Source organism: Vulpes vulpes, chromosome 8 (genome assembly GCF_048418805.1).
Source record: "Vulpes vulpes isolate BD-2025 chromosome 8, VulVul3, whole genome shotgun sequence".
Taxonomy (NCBI): domain Eukaryota; kingdom Metazoa; phylum Chordata; class Mammalia; order Carnivora; family Canidae; genus Vulpes; species Vulpes vulpes.
In genome coordinates this window covers 44,012,284-44,031,221 of record NC_132787.1, presented here as the reverse complement: position 1 = coordinate 44,031,221, position 18,938 = coordinate 44,012,284, and the positions used below count along the sequence as shown (strand labels likewise).

Sequence of the window (18,938 nt, the reverse complement as noted above, 5' to 3'; positions counted from 1 at the left end):
GTTAATCTATTTGTTCACTCATTCATTTGTTCATTTATGATTCATTCATTTGCATATAATGAGAATGATATTTTGGAAAGGTTTTATTTTTTTAAAAAGACTTATTTATTTATTTATTTATTTATTTATTTATTTATTTATTCATTCATGAGAGACACACACACACACAGAGGCAGAGACACAGGCAGAGGGAGATGCAGGCTCCATGCAGGGAGCCCGATGTGGGACTCGATCCCAGGACTCCAAGATCATGCCCTGAGCCGAAGGCATACGATCAACCACTGAGTCACCCAGGCATCCCTAGAAATTTTTTCAAAGGGATTTTTATATCCCTCTACTCATTTTGTGTGGAGGCTTTATAACTGTCAGGAACACAAAGTGCTTTCTCAGCTTTGGTTGTCAAATTAGATACTTTGTTTGAGTCGGTGTAAGCCTATTCTCTTACTGAGGCAAGACCATTCATTCATTCATTCATTCATTCAGCAAATATTAGTTCAGTCCTCATTATCTATTAGCCACTTCTCCAGATGCCAGAGATAAAGCAGTAAAATCCAAGCATTATCAAGAAAGAAAGGATTTTTTATACCTCTAGAATTCTTTTTCATGTAATAAGGGGTAGGTCTGGTAGACTTGACCCTAGATTTTTTAATTAAGGAGGTTTTGGCTTGAGAGAAAGGGGAAGGGGAGAAAGGCCTACATTTTTCAATTCCATTGAATTATGGGAGAAAGAAGGTATCAAAAATAGAGGTGAAAGTCAGATACCAGAGTACTCACTTAATTCTCAGTCCTGGGTGCCAAGTCTCAGAGGTTACAGAGGGTTGCTTTAGAAATACCCAGAGAGTAATGGGGGAGGCCCAGAGACACTGAGGCTAGTGGGTTAGCCTCCACTGAATGTAATATGGTGGGTGGGACCTGTAGGCTCTTGGGAGAATGTCAGCCTTTGGCTCAGAGCTCTATCTAGGCTGGTACAGATACAGTAGCAGGAGGCAGATAGGTAGGTGAGCCTACCACAGTGCTCTGTGCTCCCTGTAGCTTGTTCATGAAGTGTGAAGGACCTGGAAGTATCCATGCACTCAGATGAGGTGTGGAGATGCTGAAGTCAGTGGACTGACAGAGCTTAGAGGTCAGACAGCTGAGGTGGAGATTTCAATATTAAATGCAAATATGGGGGCCACGGATACTATAGGGGTGCATATCCAAACTAGACGGGCTGCTGTATCCCAGTAAGGACCAGTTCAGAGAGAAGCTCAGACTAATTATCAAATAGTAGAGAGGCAGAAGACTCAGAAGAGCACCCTTCACCAAGCCCTGTTGACTTCCCAGGATCTTGAAGTTCCCTGTCCCCATGCATCCAGACTCCATCCTGGAGAAAAGCTGAAGAAGTGGAAATATGAGAGACTGAACATTTTACCTTCAGGGACTATTTATAATACATAGCATTGGGTTCCATTTACCCAGCTGGACTAAAATTTAGTGTTATTTATGCTCCTGCTACACAGTAGGTGAGGCTAGGGAGCAAGATTAGATCAATTACAAAATATAAACAACCAGCATTTTTGGCACGTACAAGCTTTGTGGGGGAAAATTCACATCTCCACTCACAAATCCATTCATTAATCCATTCAACATATATGTATGGACAGCCCCTGGACAGGCACTTAGCTAGGCTCTCTAGGAATCTGTCTGAGGCATGCAGAGACTATTGAAGCCTGTGAGGCAATAATTGGAGTATAGTATGCTAAGTGCTCTGACAGAGGTGTGAGAAAAGCACTAAAGGAATGAAAAGAGGCGAGCAATTTCCCTGTAGAGTTCGCAGAAGGTGTAGGTGCAGTAATATTTGAGGTTCTTAACGAAAACCTGAATTCTCCAGATGAAGACATGTGGACACAATGATTCAGGTAGAAGAAGGGTTACATGGAAAGGCCTTGATATCTGAGAGGACAGGGAACGTTCTGGTGACTGCAAGAAGTTCCATGTGGTTGGAACAAAGAATATGTGAAGGGGAGGTCAGGAGGTGAGGCTGGAAATGTAGACCAGAGGCTGAAGACCATGGGTCCCGTGGAAGATGCAGAAGCAGAATAGTGTCATGATCCTATGTGCTATCCATAATCCTTAATGTTCCTTTCTTACTGTTCCATAAACATGAAGTAGGCAAGAACAGTAGCAAGTGTCCACATTATATTTATTTTAACTGGACTTCATCTTATAAGACACAGTAGGTCTCACAACCTCTCAGGGATGGTGCTTTCCAAAAAGACCAGCAAAGAAAACGCAACAGATAACAACACCTGAATTATATGCAGGATCTGATCTAAAAGCCTTTTCTTGGTAGTTATACAAAAGAGAGCAGTTTCCTCCTTAGAAGGTGTTACCTTGGGCTACCCAAAAGTGTAGCCTGGGAGACAGCTAGTGTGCAGTAAGAAAGAACATGCATTTTACTCACCTGAACTTTGATTTAGAAATCCGGTGGCTGAAAGAGAAAAACCAGACATTATCAAGTGACACATACACATTTTCTTCCATTTAAAAGACGTCCAGCAATCCCAGAGAAGTTTGATGGCCCTAGGCGACTAAAAATGGGTGCCGGATGGATGTGTGGAGTGAAGCAGAACAACTCTGGAGAGAGAACTCTATTTGTGAGCATATCTTGGTGTATTTATGTGTATGAACATTGAAACTAGGGGCAGGCCCAGCTGACAAGTCTACAAATCTGTTATTTTCTAAGTGGAACCAATGGTCTCTAGAGAGGCAGGGCACCATGTGGCACACAGCATCTGCACAGCAGGTCCCATGAAGTCAGGTTAGGCCATGTGTTGGGAAAGCTACACTTTGACAAGAGCCATGGAGGAGAGGAAGGCCACAGGGAAGAACATGTCATCACAGACCCCACTGCTGTCAGAACAGGAGCCTGGCCAATGCTGGGGTATGAGGTAAAGATAAGCAAAAGGAGCCAACTTGGAACTGAGAGGCCACTATAGTCCTGGCCTGAAGGCTGTAACTGGGCCTAAATGAACAGCCATAGGTCCTGACAGAAACAAAGGGTGCTGACAGTCATGTGCAGCCTTGAAGATGTGGAGGAATTCTGGGCAAAAGCACAGGGCAGGCGTGACTGAAAGGGTTATGGCGTGGGGAAAGAGGTGCACTGGAAAGGTAGATGCTCCAGAGAGGCCCCGAGGCTGCTGAGTTCATGTCAGAGGGTCCAGGGAAAACTAGGAAGAGGAAGAGGCTGGGAGAAGAGAAAGAGGAGAGAGAGAGAGAGAGAGAGAAGGGGTGAGAGAGAGGGAAGAAGGGGAGGGGTAGGGAATGTAAGTACTTGAGACAAAACAATTGAAGGCAATGTGTCAGAAAAGGCTTTGGTGTTCAGGGAGTGAACAGGAGAGACTGCAGGTGGAGCACCCACGCTCAGATGGACACACAGAGGGATGCATAAGGCAAGTTAGAGATGAAGAAAGTGATGGAGACACCAGTAGGGAGACAAAGATGCAGAGTGAAAACAGGAGCAGGAGTTCAGGAGGCAACTGCTGTGAGCCTGTGTTGTTCCAGCTCAGCACAAAGTGAGCTCTTGTCACATGGCAAGAAAACAACCCCTCTCATTATTTTTTATTAAAAAAAAATTAAACTAGAAGATGTGACAGGTGGCAAAGCCATCGTGCATGAGATAATTATATCTCTGGGGCACTGAGAATCCTAGCCAAGTGCCTTTACTGCTTCGAACCGTTAGCTAATAACCTTTTCCTATCCCCAAGACTGCCTGCTAGGGCTGGAGTGTTTAATCACACGCTAACAAAGCGTGTGTGTGTGTGGGGGGGCAGGAGCCAAGAGTAGCATTTTTATTTAGAGCTACAGTTTAATGGGGGAAACAAATGTTTTCCAGATGCTAATTGGTTGATGGGGAATTGGGGTCCTCTCTTCCCCAGCAGGGCCATGCTGAGCCTGGGGACCTTTAGGGTCTTCACTAGGCTTACTTTTAGACAGACAGTTGACTCTCTTTCTTGTTAGGCATGAACCAAAGTGGATGACCATGGCCTTTAGTCTCGTGACTCTGTCTACAGAGCCTGCCCAGCCCTAGGCCTTCTCTCAGAAATGTCTCAGTGATCCTTTCTGGGGTGTCCTTTAATGCAGACTATGTCCTCTTTCCTCTCAGGCCAAGTGGGTCATAAGCAAAAGTGGGTTCTCACAATCTAAAATCATATCTCCCAGAGAAATGACTCTGGGACATGGATAGAGGGGGATCAGAACTGAGATGGCTTTTGGAAATGAGGTCCTGATCCTAGTTCCAGCATAGTCATGAGTTATGGGACCTTCCTTGGCATTCTGGCATATTCTAAAGAGGAGGAAATGGGGCAGAACTTTCTTTTCCATGTAGTTTCAAGTCCTGATGTATAACCCTTGACACGACACTCGAAGACTGATTTTGTTGTTGTTGCTAATCTCAGGAGATTGTGAGCATGATTTTAGGCTCACTAGGTCAGAAATGTTCATCCCCCTTTAAGTACATTACTTAAGCACCCCTACTTAAGAAAGAGAGGGTATTGCTCAAGTGGCAAGTGTCTGGAGAACAGGGAAACCCCAGCTCATGGAGAGCTGAAGTTAGAACTCTGTAAAGCCCAAGTGTCTGGATTCCTCCATACTACTTTATAGAGGTGGGAGTCAACTGTAGGACCCCACTTCATGAAAACAGAGGGACCCCATTGTTCAGCAGTCTCACCTCTTGGGAAATAACCACTGGCTCAGAGTTTGGAACATTGGTCCATCTCACTGTGTGAGTAAAGCAAACTGAGGAGCACATGGGACCTGGTGTCATGGCCCCCCACTCCACACCCTGGGCTGGCTGATGTGTAGCAGATGCTTCCTCCTACTGCTTTTTAAACAACTTCAGACTCCTCAGAAGAGTAGAAGCACTGGTTTCTCCAAACCCCAATGGGGCATGCAAATTTGCTTAGAAGTCTTCTTGGCTTTTTCTATCATTATTGTTCTAGAGAGGTACAATTCCTACTTCGTGTTTTTAGAAGGCTTCTTGAAGAAGAGCAAGGAGGTAGAGAAAGTAACTCACACAACCATCAGAGCAATCCTACTGGGTTGGACCTAAATTTGCCTCAACCCGAGATACTTTCTCTGCCCAGGTCTCCAAGACAAATCTTCTGGGGAACCATGATTTTCTTTGTTGATATTAAAGTTCAAAATTAGAGACACTCCCCAAACTCCTTTCATTCACTTAACTTACTTCTTGGAGGCCTATTTATATTTCAGCCTTTCTCCCTTTCTTAGAGTAATGAGCACAATATGTTTACTACCTGTGATATGAAACAGTATCTCCCTGAATTGTTCCAACTTGCCTCCAACATAAGTCAGATGGCACTGCAGTCACCATCTAGGCTGACACACATCTGACTCAACCTCCTTGACACCACAACTTCAGCACTGTCCACAGCTGTTATTACTGGAGAGTAATGGACCTTGTCATCGCAGAGCACTGTTTCAACAACTGGGTGCTGAAGTCAGTTGCTCCACATTCTGGCCAGAGTCTCCTTCTCTATTCATCCTCCTGCTCTTCTTCTGAAGCCCATCTTTTCCCTCAACGGGTCTTCCTCATCATTCAGGCTTAACTTCTAGTTCTTGGCTTGGCCCCAGTGTTATATCAATGTTGCCCTCAACATACTGCCTGGGACTTCTACTTTGCCTGCCTAGCTAAATTGCCACCCTGGTTCACACCGCTGTCTGTTTTTAGTGCTTCTGGGCTATGCAGCCTGCCAAAAAATATGTCTAATCATTTTGCGAGGCTGCCTTCACATTTATGATGTCAGGCTCCACTGTGGCTTCAGCACTACTCAGTGATCTTTTAGTGACTTCTTGGTGACTCACTAGTTTGAATCTGTGTACCGTTCTTCAGGTTCCTAGGACACCTAACCTCCACTTTCTGTGATGAGATGACAGGTAATTTGGTACGACTCCTATCATTGACTCTCTGTATCAGAGCCTATTTCTGATTCTATATTCTTTATAGAACTGTACAATTTGAGAGTCTGGAAAGGATCCTTAGATATCACCTGGATCTATGGTTTGCAATTTATTGGGTTGTAGAATGTTTCATTCATATGAAATCTTACATGGAGTCCCAATATGTAAAAGAGGTGAAAGTGGCCCCCTTCTGTAGTAGCCCCTTCAGGCAGTTCCCAGGAGTTGTGGGCCTCTACTAGGAGCACCCTGAGCCAATAATCAGGTCAACTCTGTTGTGTCAGAGAGTGAGATCAAGACTCAGATGGGAACTGCTTTGGTTGAGGTCACATGGCTAGTTGGTGGCTGACTTGGGACTTGACCCCAGGACTCCTGATGGCAGGTCTCTTTTCCTATCTTCCATTTAGTCCAAGAGATAAGGAACTCCTTCATCCTGTGTAAATCTAGTGTCTCTAATTATGTCTTTGAAGTCAATCTCCCCCTCTTTTTAGGCAATGTCTTGCTATAATCACTCATTTCCATTCAGGCATCTTCAGCACCCCCCCCTTCACTGGTCACTTCTCTGCTATGAAGACTGTCCCAGAGTTTATTATGATGGGAAATAAGCCATCACTTGGCCATTGCTGCCTCTTTTTCTACCATCTTATTTTCCCCTCTCCCTTTCATGGACTCACTTCTGGAATAAGCGCTCTATGCTAGCTCCTTCCCACCCCTATCCTTCACTAAGACTCTAGCTCCCACAAACAAGTCTTGTAGAGTGTGGCTCCAGAATCCACAATTAACATAGCCACTTTCTTCATCTCCATGGGTGACTCTAGCCTGAGCCAGCATCATCTCACACCTCAGTAATTGCTATCGAGGCTGCTGAACTGTTTTGTGCTATGTTCCCTGTTGGCCTTGCTTCTATCCATTCTTTCCCTGACATCCAAGTAATCCTTCAAGAATGCAAAACTAATCTGATTAACCTCCCTAGCTAGCTCCATGTTCTTGTAATTTCTCATAGTCTTGTGATATAGACAAAGATCATTAGGGGCCTACCAGGCCATGTTCCATCTCTAGCCTCATCTCTCCCCTGCCCCCCACATGTGCTGGCCTGCCACACTGGCCTCTCAGTTCTTTCATCTAAGAGTTTAAAACACTGTTTCCTTGGACTAGAACACTTTTCTTTGCTCTTCACCTCAATAATGTATGTTCACTCTTCAGTTCTCAGCTTAAATTGAATTCTTCAAAATATTGTTTCCTGAGGCACCTGGGTGGCTCAGTGGTTGAGTGTCTGCCTTTGGCTCAGGGTCCTGGGATGAGTCCCACATTGGGCTCCCTGCAGGGAACCTGCTTCTCCCTCTACCTGTGTCTCTGTCTTTCTCTCTGTGTCTCTCATGAATAAATAAATAAAATCTTTAAAAACAATGGTTTCCTAACTTGCCAGTCTAGCCTGTTATTGACCTTACATTATAGCTACTTTTCCTTCTTAACCCTTGTCCCTATTTTTATGACTTATTTACTTGTTTATTTTTTATTTTTAAAATATTTTATTTATTTATGAGAGACACACACACACAGAGGCAGAGACATAGGCAGAGGGAGAAGCAGGCTCCACGCAGGAGGCCTAATGTGGAACTTGATCGCAGGACTCTGGGATCATGCCCTGAGCTGAAAGCAGACGCTCAACCACTGAGCCACCTGGACATCCCAACTTATTTACTTGTTTAATGTCACTTCTACACCAGATAAAATCCTGGCACTGTGTCTAGGCATTTTATATGCCAGAGTAGATGCATGAATGTGGATATTCATAAGACTAACAGGGACCATTTCTGTAGAGTTCTTCCAGTCTGCAGAATGTGTCCTCAAGGAAATGACAGATATACTAGAGGTACCAGCTTCCCTCTCTGGAGAATAATCATGTTCTTCTTCCAACAGATCTTCATGTTCTCCTGAAATGTACTTTCAAGTGGCTTCCTAGGGCTAAGAATTTCCCTGGTCCCTCCTGGTTTGCAACTTGGGGTATGCAAAGGTCTTCCACCATCTTTTCTACAACCCTCCTTGGTGGCAAGACCACAGAAAGGACTGACAGAATTAGAAGGTATGCAGGGGCCCATTTGCAAAAACTTGAGTGCTTGTTTTGTATGATTCCAAAGGGAGAAGAGAAAAAGGCTTGGACTGCTGTTTAAAAATGTAATTAGCCCTGTATTTTAACAACATTTTGACAATAATTGTTTCCCAATGATGCCGAGAAATCTGCAGTGCAGACTCCCTGGTGCCACTGTCAGAATGAATGATACTGAAATCCCCGTGTACCCTGGCAATAGAAATTGTAAGAGCTGGTCTGTTCCTAAGCCTTGTTTTTCATTCCCCTTTCTGGAGACCATTATCAAGGCTGGCAAGGATTGTGTTCAGACCTACCTACAGAGAATCTTTTTAAAAGGGTTGGGGTTTCCTCAGACTATTGAGTCATTTTGGGGAAGAAGGGTGAAATAAGATGCTGTTCCACTGATGGAGCGATTTAAAAACTAATTTTATTTGGGACTGGTCCTACTTAGAGCTTTCTGTATGCAGTGCCTTTCAGTGACTGGCATGAGTTTACAGTTCTCGCATCACCAAGCCAATAGGAAAAGCAGGCTCCATGTCCCAAAGCAGTCCCTGAATGCTCCAGGAGGCCTCAAGCCCGAGGTCAATGTAAATCCCTGATGGAATCTGACAGAACTTTAATCTTTGGACTCTGCTGAGATGCTGGTAATAGAACCAGCAGTTTGCTTATTTTAGCAATTAAACTATTTTGTCCCCACCATTTTTTTGGTCGGGGAATGTTTCCCAGGGATGACTGGTTTCATTTTTTTAAGATAAAAAATGGGTGATTGTGATAGTCCAAATGTGAACTGTTCCTCTGTGCATGTGGCTCAGTCCTGGGCCAGTCAGCTCCCTGAAGCCTGAGGCCTGGGGTCTGGCCCAGGGGAAGAGAAGCTGTGGGCATCTAGGCTGGAGCTTCTTTTGGAGGAGGTTGGCCATGTTCCAGACTAAGCACAGGTGAATTTTGAATTGACTCAATTTGCTCCTGAGGCATCTCTGTTTCCCTTCACTAGGTGGGTAACTAGAGTTGCAGATAAGAACTAACATGTTGATTATATCCCAAGGTATTTTCTTACCTGTTTACTCTTCTTCAGGTCACATTTACCAGAATGGAAAAGGTGGTTAGCAGGACCCAGGGACCCTCACAAAGGTGCCTCATGTGACAGTGGGTGAGATGGGCTGGGAAGAAACAGACTTTGGAGCCACTCCCAACCTCCCCTCTCTGTCCCCTACCCCTGTCCTGTCTTTCTCTGATGTAATGGACAAGGGTTCAAAATCCTGAGTCAGACCCTCACTGGAGTACAGAACTGGAGACTGGTCTCAGTGTTAAGACTCCTCCCCTTGCTTATGAGCTATACTCAACCCAGGGCCCTCTTTTCCCACACAAGTCACTGCTTGAGTTTTCTGTTTCTCTGACCTCTGCCACACTCATGATGGGCCAACCTACTCTGACTTCAAGACACAGCATCCCGGCCCGCACCCCTGGAAAAGCCCCATTCCCTGGGCTCTCTGTGCCTACTCACGCCAGTCTGGCCCCGCAGTTCTCTCCCTCGATGTCACCTCCAGCCACGTTTTCGGTGTTGACAGACTCGGTCTCGCTTGTGGGCATGCTCACTACAAGAGTCAAAGGGACGCAGAACAAGGCATTGAGGGTGGGGAGGAAAAGGGGAGAGAAGAACATTAGTTTTCAAAACACCCAGTCCCAAGACTGTGTGCAGCTTAGGAGGAGGAGAGGCTTAGCAGCTTCTGTTAGTGGGGGGCAGCAGTACTGCTGTGAGTAGGTTGGGGCACTGGCACTGCCATGGTCAAGTTTGGGGATTTCCTTGACCGTCATGCCTGCTGCTTGTCTAGGGTGAGTTAACTAATGGAGCTTACTTCCTGAAAATACTGACCATTGAATCCTTTCCTACCCTCATCTCTGTGCCCTCAGAAAAGCTGTGCAAGCTTTTCCATTTGCGTTTGCTACTAGCCATAAAAAGAGAAGCTTTCATGAAGGTATTTTATTTTGCTTTTTTCTCCACCCACCAATTCTAAGAGGTTTCATCCCCAAACTTAGGGTCCAGCTTGTTTGTAGGAAGGATGTTTTTGTTGCCTCATGAAGTCCTAGATGGATGTGGAAGACTGCCCCCTTTCTTGTAGTACACACTGGGTCCTAAGTTGGTTCCATCTAGGATGGTATCTGAAATAGGGAGCTTGAAATAGATGACTATTACCAGAATCAGGTACTAAGATTCAAAGTCGCACTGCAGACACCAGGAATGAGGAGCATAACTGTGGAATCCACCAATTAAGTTTAAATGTGATTTGAAAATAGACTGCAGGTAGACTGAGATGTCACTTCCCCTTCCAGCAATCCTGATGTTCCTACCCCAGCAGGCTGACTGGGGATATAAACCATCTAATTCCACTGGTGCCGATCTGTCTGGTCAATCTCTACTCCCTCCCCAAGGCAGCAATGGGCTGCATTTCCATGGTGGCAGAAATTTTCTAGCTTGGAACCCGATGTAGTGGCTTAGAGAAACATTATTTTATTATTATTTAAAAAATGTAAATGGAAGTTTCACTTAAGAGAGCTCTTCCTCTTCACCTTCTCTTACCCTTTTAATATGGCACAACAATGAGTTTTATTTTTGGTAACCCTTGTTCTTCAGAACGGCCATTATAGCATTGGTCCTGGTTCCATTCTCCTTGAAGAACAGAACTCCTTGAATGGTGAGAAAATCACTAATTCTCTACAGCCACAGAATCTGCAGTTATTGAGGGTGTGGCATCAGGTGATACAACACCATGTATGAGTCCCCTAGCCCAGGAAAAACTTTTAGTGCTTATATGGGTGTAAGCACTTTTAGTGCTTACGTTGGATGGAAATTTTCCAAGGTTCTTCTCTTCTGGGTGAAGACAAGATGGGTGGGTGAGAAGAGACTCATTTCAGAAACATGCAAGATCCAAATAGAAAGCCCATGACTTACCATATGTTTGACTGTCATGTATGAGAGACCTCTCTACCATAGGACTCCTTTTTAATACAGTTGGGTAAAAAGAAATCTAGATGCCATTTCAAATAAGGTAGGCACTGGATGAGACTTTAGATATTACCCAGCTCTAAATGTTCCCTTCAGTTTATAGGAAAGTGAGGTTTAGGGAAGGGAAGTTCACACAGCGTATTTGGGGTAGGACTTGGTTAGGAGCACAAATGTCATGACTCCCTGCATCCTGGTCATCTTGATTGGCCCTCTGTTGACTAGTTCCCTACTCTACCTTAAGATAAGATGAGGTTCCTATAGCCAAATCCAGAGATGAGGCTCTGGAATAATCATAGGAGCATGGTGAATAGTCAAATGGTGGTGTTGAGTTTCATAGCATTTACACTCCATTTATAGCCCGAGGTCTGAGGGAGTTGGTGTGTGAGCCTAGACCCTAGGGATGCTTTTAGCACTGGGAGTTGGGAAGACAGCACCTTCAGAGCTTGCCAGATTCCTTGCTCCACCCACACTAAGGAGGAAGTTATACAGTTGAAGAGTCTTCAGTCTTTCAATCCATCTGTCTCTGGCCATCTCTGACCTAAGGTTACTTTAACTCTCCAGGCAACATTGTTTAAAGTTAAAGAGCTCTGGGGCATCTGGATGGCTCAGTCAGTTAAGCATCCAACTCTTGGTTTTGGCTCAGGTCATGATCTCAGGGTTGTGAGATTGAGCCCAGCATTGAGCTCTGTGCTCAGTGCAGAGTCTGCCTGGAATTCTCCCCCTTCTCTCTGCTCTCCCCTACACCACAAATAAACAAACAAATCTTTAAAAAACAAAATTAAAGAGCTCTGACTTTGTGACACTTTGCTCCCAGAGAGCCCCTTATGTGTTAGTGGAGTGGTATGATGGTGGTGGTACTAAGCTTAGAAAGACAACCAAATTAAGAATGGGTGTGCCTGGGCTTTAGAAGAACTATATCATCTCCTAAATAAAGGAACTGCCTGTATCAGTACCAAGGTGGCATCTACAGTGACCTTAATCTTGGTTGGCACTATCCAAAGGAAGGGTTCCATCAAGGAATAGCTGCTGCTGATTGTCATGTCTGCTGACTTCATACATATGAAGAGATGATAAGATAGTGGCTTTGAGGCAGACAAATTACCATCCCTTATAGACACACACACACACACACACACACACACACACATACACATTGATGACCACTGCATCACAAGCCATTGAGAAAAATGCCCTCCCATCCAGTCTGGTATGTACCAATGCACATTTACATACATAAAGCACAGGGGAACATTACCATGGGTTTCTGTGGAGTGACTAAACCAAGCAAACTTCCCTTTCTTCTGATCAAGCAAGCCCGCTGGAGTGCCTCCTTTCACAGACAAGATGGTCAGTGTCAAGAACCAGGAACAAGACATCAATAGAGAGCATGCAGTCAGCCAAGGGCAAAAGAAAGAAACAAGGAACTCAGCTTTCACATAGAACATCCATTTTCATCTCTGAACATAAACTAAGAAAATTATAAAAAGCAATAAACCAAAACACATAAGAAAACATAACAAAGTATGTTATGTTACCAAAACCCCAAATCACATGAATTAATGACAAAAACAAATGATAGACCCTAAGAAAAAGGAATTACTCCAGCAGAAGCTTTAGTCTACACTGGTATATCTAGTTAGTGGCTTTGAGGGAAGAGCTTCTTGGGAGAGGCCATCATTTATCCCTGTTGCCTCCGTGGGGAGGTGCCCCTTTTACAGGCTCCAGTCGGGTAACTGCTACAATCAAACTATAGCATTGGTGCCTCCCTTCACACTGACCAAATGGCCCGATGACTTGACCTCTTCCTCACCTGTAGTGAATCCACCTTCTCTTACCACTTACACTCAGATCATACCACTTGCAGATGGAAAGTCCACAGATCTACTTGCCCCTTTGTCCAGTTCAACTATCCAGTCCCATTCAATAAAGACCCACTAAGTGTTTCAGACCTGGTCATATCCAAAACATATATGTATTAATCAGTTTAAACAGGAAAAGCAATTGCTCAATTGCTTATCTACAATTAGTCTTTTGAGGAGTTTGATGTATAAGGGAGAAGAATTCCGTAAGCTTCTTTTGGCTCTGGGCTATAGTTGAAGAATAGGGTGCTAGGGAGATTGTATAGATGCTGATTACCACAAATGGAAGAGGAGGAGCTCTGTATTCTGCAGTAGACTTTGAGTTCTGAATGTCAAATGCTTTATCTAATTCCAGAGAAAGAGAATTTTCCCACTCTGTTTGACAAAACTAGTATGAAATGCACCTCTGCCAGACCTCTACAGGGGTGCTGGGGATAAGTGGTGAGTGCAGCTTAGTCACGACTTATTAATGAGGTGGGAAATCTGCTACCACTTAGGAATGAAGGATGTAATGTGATGAGGAATGGGTAAGTCGCCCCATCAGTTCCAGGAAAGGGCATGAAGGGAAGGCCAATCCAAGTTTTTAGGTGCTTCTCTATTCCCCTGAAACTTGGATCATGTTTAGTGAGCATCCTTGAACACTGCTTGTTAGTGAGGATTCTGAAGACTGGTTCCTGATAGAAAAGGATCAGTCTTATTTTTAACCTAGGTAAAGGGCCATGTTCCAAACACACATCTTTAAAATACAAAGCTTAATAACAAAGGAATAAGGAATAAGGAAAGGAATAAGACACTTCTCAAAAATCCTATATGAAGAGAGCACTAGGGTCAGGAGCTGAAATGAATGGCTTGGTTCCAATTTGCTTTCTAGCAAAAGATAGATATCAATTTAATATAAGTCACTTATATGAGCATCTCATAAGCGATCTTTTGTTTGGAGGTGTAAAGGTCAACATGAGGCTGTCAGTTACCAAGTTTTTGGCTGCTCACACGGTCGTCTGGGAGAATAGGAGCCCTGGCCAGTGATGGAAAGCTCAGAACACTGTGACCTGCTAAAAACAACAGAAGCATTATTCAGCTTCTGGCTTTGGTATCAATATTGCCCCATACTGTTTGATTTCAGAAATAACTGCATGATGACTTTAAAAACAATAGAAAGAGCTTGATAAAAACATGGCTGTTTGGTATATAACTGAATTTGACCAGGTCTTTCATGTGGGCAAAGTTGGCAGCCACCGACTTGGCAAGTGATTTGAAGAGCACATAAATCATCTCCCTTAAGAGTGTGCAATAGTGTTGCTAGATTTGCTTTTTTGGGGTCAAGCCGTATATCTGAAGGTTCCTTGCTGAAATGAAAATATCTCACAAGGAAGGAATCAGTACATTAACATATTAGTGTCAATTTGTGATAGTTTATCCTGAAAATACCTAAGAGAATAAGATGGATAAAAATGCAGTTTGTGTTCCTATTATTAAGGGGTTAGGCAGCAGGATCATAGTTGCTTCTTTAAGGGATTTGTTGCCCTAGAGACACGAACTTGGATTCCTTCTTGGAATCTAGTGCCCAAACTGTTGAAAGATGAGAATTATAAATGCTAGATACTTTTTTGGTGGATAAGCTGGAGACCCTGCCTCTTTCTTTGGCCACTCAGATGATGAACTGGCTGCAAATTAAAGCAGAAAGATGGCAAAGAACCTCTCCCCTAAAGGCAACTCTCTTGGTGCTTGTAAAGTGAAGCTTGATGTCTGCTCCTCTGCTGACTGTGTCATAATAACATGCCCTCTACAGAATGACATGTGCCTCTTGAATGATTTAGGAAGGATTTTACTGAGAAAGAATGCTAGAGAAGAAGCTAGTTTTCTAACTTTCTAACTTCATTGTTAGCAGGTACTATACATCAAATCTTGCTGTCCTGTTCCTTGACTTCTGCTGAGAAGATTTCCAAAGAAAATGAGATTTTCCTGAAAGAGAAATTAACGGTTGCCATTGCAGGTGGGTGTACGACATAATTACATTTTTAGTAATATCACAACTGCTACAATGAGTTGTGTTGACTCCATCTCACCAACAACTGATTATATCTTGAATTAAGACTTCTCTCTCCAAAATATTTTCTCTTGGTGGCAACTCTTGTTTGAATAGTGCTTAGTAGATGATTTCTGCATCTCAAGGGAGCCAGTTCTTGTCTCACAGCAACCAATGTCTCCTCTGACTGCTTGGAGAATAGTCGTGTGGATTCTGGGGGGATTATAAAAAGCCATTTCCTATATGGGATAATCTCCTAAGTCTGGAAATCATATGAATTATGCTGGAGGAGCACTAGATCTAAGCCATGGTGAAGATTGGCAGTTCCGAGTACATTTGGGTTTGCAAATCCTCTGATGGTTTATTTACTAAAATTTAAGAATCCTTCATTAAACACCAGATAGTGCTTTGAAAGCATGGTTGCACAGATTAGTTGGCCCAAAGCTGTGGTCAACAGAGTTCTCTGTAAAACGAATGTCTCTAGTCAGTTCCTCACACCACTTAAAACAAACCTCCAAGTGGTGAATCTGCTCCAGGTTGTCCCAGTGTATTATCACTCATGCTTTCCATAAAAAGAAATTAGAACTTCATTTAGCTACCATGATGTAATACGTATCCCCAAAGATGGCCATACTCATTCACATGCATAAAAAATGACTCCAAAAGTGCTCTTACCAAGGTTTGAGAGTAAGACCAATGTTAGTTTTGATAAAGAAAATGAAAGTCACTAAGATTACTTAGCAATCAATTCACAAAGTAAACGGTAAGCAAAGTCTCTTAGGTATCCTTTCCTTTACTCTCTTTTTCCTCCTGCTTCTTTTTTTTTTCCTACCACAAGGATTAGGGGAGATACGTGAAGAACAATCCACACATAAAATATCTGGTCTTGCTTCTTGAGGCTGTCTGCCTTAGATATTTTTATGCATCACAATTGACTGGGTGACAATAGAACAAAGCTCCACGTAAGGGAATGAGGAATGGACCTGGGAGAGATGGAGAAATCTGCCTCGTTCTGAAATCTTTGGTCACCCAAAGGGCTTTGATACTATCCCAGGAACGGGGCTTTGCAATGTTCTGTTGTGACTTTCAGCAGGAATAGCTGTCCTCTCTCAAGATCTGCTAAGAAAAATGCCCAGTCTTCATTCTGGAATTTAGCTGGCAGCCTCATTACTCATCAACTGCTATCGATCTTTTATCTCCTTTTGTTGAGAGAGGGTTGGTGCATCAGGGCCAGACATCCCCGGCAGCGGTAGGGGTGTCAGAAGCCCAAGATGCGGAGGGCATTTCTCACCCAACCTGACCTTCTCCAGTGCTGTGGAATGCTGTATGGAGCCAATGGGCTGATTCCTGGGTCTGCCAGACTACTGGGATCCAGTTGCTCAGGCTTCCACGCTCTCTTGGGATGAATGAAACAATTTGTCATTTAATTGGCAGATGCCCATTTTATTATCTTTTCTGTATACGAGTGGTATTATACTAATAATACTAATACTAATAAGTACTAATCAGAGTTATGACTAACATGCAAAAGTATTCCTAATTTCCTACCCCACTGACTCCAATCTGGAATCTAAAGCTCCTATAGTCTGGCTCCATGTTATGTGTGATGGCTGAGTGTGCCCCTCAGAAATTCATATGAAGTCCTAGCCCCTGTATTTTAGAGTGCAGCTCTGTTTGGAGAAAGGGTCTTTAAAAAGGTAATTAAAATAAAAATGAGATAACAAGGGCAGGTTCTAAACCAATATGACCGGTATGCTGATCAGAAGAAGAAATCTGGACACAGACACACACACAGAGAAGACAACATGAAGACACAGGGAGAAGATGGCCATCTACAAGCCATAGAGAGAGACCTGGAGCCCGTCCCTCCGTCATGCCTCTCAGAAGGAACCAAGCTAGCTGATGCCTTGATATCAGACTTCTGGCTTACAGAACTATGGGACAATAGTCAAGGGGTCAAGAAAAAATAGCCCTTGGACCAAATCCGGACTGCTACTTGTTTTGTAAATAAAGTTTTACTGGAACATAGCCATGCCCTTTTGCTTATGTATTGTCTGCAGCTGCTTTCACACTACAGCAGAAGAGCTGAGTGGTTGCAATAGAGGCTCCATGCAGCTGGCAAAGCCTAAAACAACTACTAACTGACCCTTCAGAAAAAAGGCGGGCTGACTCCTCAACTAGTCAAATTTCATCCATTCCTGGAGGCCCAGTTCTCATTTGTGGAGCCTTTTGTGACCACCCACTGCCACAGAGTCCCCTCTTCTGAGCTCCTGGAACATTGGGATCCATGTTCTGAGCCTCTGGAACATTCTGATCCATTCTGAGCTCCTGGAACATTGGGATCCATGAGAATTTAAAAATAAAATGTGAATTCAAGTTTTAATTCCATCTTCTCCTAGCCCTGAAACAGGTAAGTAAGTTATTTAGCCTTTCTGAGGTTTCTCTATATGTAAAAAGATGATAACTATTTAGCTCATGAACTTCTAGTAAGGATTAAGTGAAATAATACTTACAAAAGCTTTGTAAAATGGCGAGTGCTATAAGTATTTGCTAATATTACCAACTAATTTTAATCTGTTTTTCTTATAGTTTATGAGTATTAGATTTATCTCCCTAAGTTATAATTTTCTCAAGGCCAGAATCTTTATATCAGAATTCTTTGGACTCCCTTTCAGATCCTAGTAGTATTAGATTTGGAACTATAATAATAACACTTTTTATCTTTAATGGAGTTTTGGGGGCTCTCCTATAAGCTGGACATCTTGAGGGTTTGTCCTTCAGATCATCCTTCATCCCTCTCTGCTATGACTTGTACTCTAATAGGCTGACCTTTGTAAACTACATCAACAACTTCTCTTAGGCTAGGGCTTTGTGCTGCGTTGACTAATGGAAAGTGCCAGCAGGATGTATATGAGGCCTGAGGAAAGTGAAGCTGAGGTATTTATTTCCCTCGTACTGCATGCAGGGCTGGTATGGATGCCTCTTGTTGCTAAAGACCACAGGTCTGATTATGTGACCCTCTCCTCATGGCTACTCTTTCTGATTTCTGGAAACTGCTCCTTCACTTTGTCCCTTCAAGTCCTTCCAGCAGGCCCACTGGTACTATCCCTAGGGTACTCCATCATTCCTTGTTGACTTCCTTAAACCTTCCTGCATCTTTTTATTAACCTCTTCTTAAATAACCTACTTTACAAGTCTATCTGTTTTCTATCAGGAGCCTGACTGATGTAGCCCTCTGGTCCACAGCAAGGTAGATAGTAGCATCCCACTGCCAAGTGAGATGTATTCATGAGAAGCACAGAGAGGAGAGAGAGAGAGAGAGAGAGGCAGAGACACAGGCAGAGAGAGAAGCAGGCTCCATGCAGGGAGCCGACTTGGGACACGATCCCAGGTCTCCAGGATCAGGCCCTGGGCTGAAGGTGGCGCTAAACCGCTGAGCCACCTGGGCTGCCCTTTACTAGGTTTCTATACAGTTTGATAGATCAAAAATGGCCAAGTATAGTCTCAGGCTGACAGGTGAAGGATCTCTTTATATGTCTTTATCCAGCTCAGAGATTTATGAATTCCCTAGTACCATGAGTCTAGGAAATGCCAAAGATGATCCTTGCCTTGGCCTTGCCACAAAATAGCTCCAAAACCTTGTACAAATCACATGATGATTTGGGGTCTAATTGTCTTCATCTTTTACATTAATAAATTAAATTAGATGATGGATTGTAGGTCTCTTCTAAGGGAAAAAAAGGGAGGAGAGGAGAAAAGTAGATTATAGAAAAGAATGAAGAGATGATGAGAGAAAAAGCAAAATGGAGCCCAGGCATGGCAGACGGTCTGGGTTGAAAGATCACAGAGAAAGGTGCCACAGCCTCCAGAGCCTTTTCAGAAGCTTCATGCCAGCCAAGGCCCAGCAAGGCTTCTTCCACATAAGCAATTAAAACCCAGTTGATGTTAAGCCATCAGAAAGTAAATATAAAGCAGGATTAAATATTAAGAAGCCAAACAAAGTGGCCT

At 43.5% G+C, this 18,938-nt stretch overlaps 1 protein-coding gene across 11 annotated transcripts in view; it reads right to left on the bottom strand.

The window, feature by feature from the left end:
• CACNA1C (calcium voltage-gated channel subunit alpha1 C) overlaps positions 1-18,938 on the bottom strand; it is a 648,720-nt gene that overhangs the window by 150,700 nt on the left and 479,082 nt on the right. For all 11 annotated transcript variants that reach the window (XM_072766363.1, XM_072766357.1, XM_072766353.1 and 8 more), the window contains exons 10-11: positions 9,546-9,636; positions 2,444-2,470 (exon numbers count right to left, since the gene is read on the bottom strand). In XM_072766363.1, the coding sequence (XP_072622464.1) occupies positions 2,444-2,470; positions 9,546-9,636 (118 nt within the window). The remainder of the gene's footprint in view (positions 1-2,443; positions 2,471-9,545; positions 9,637-18,938) is intronic.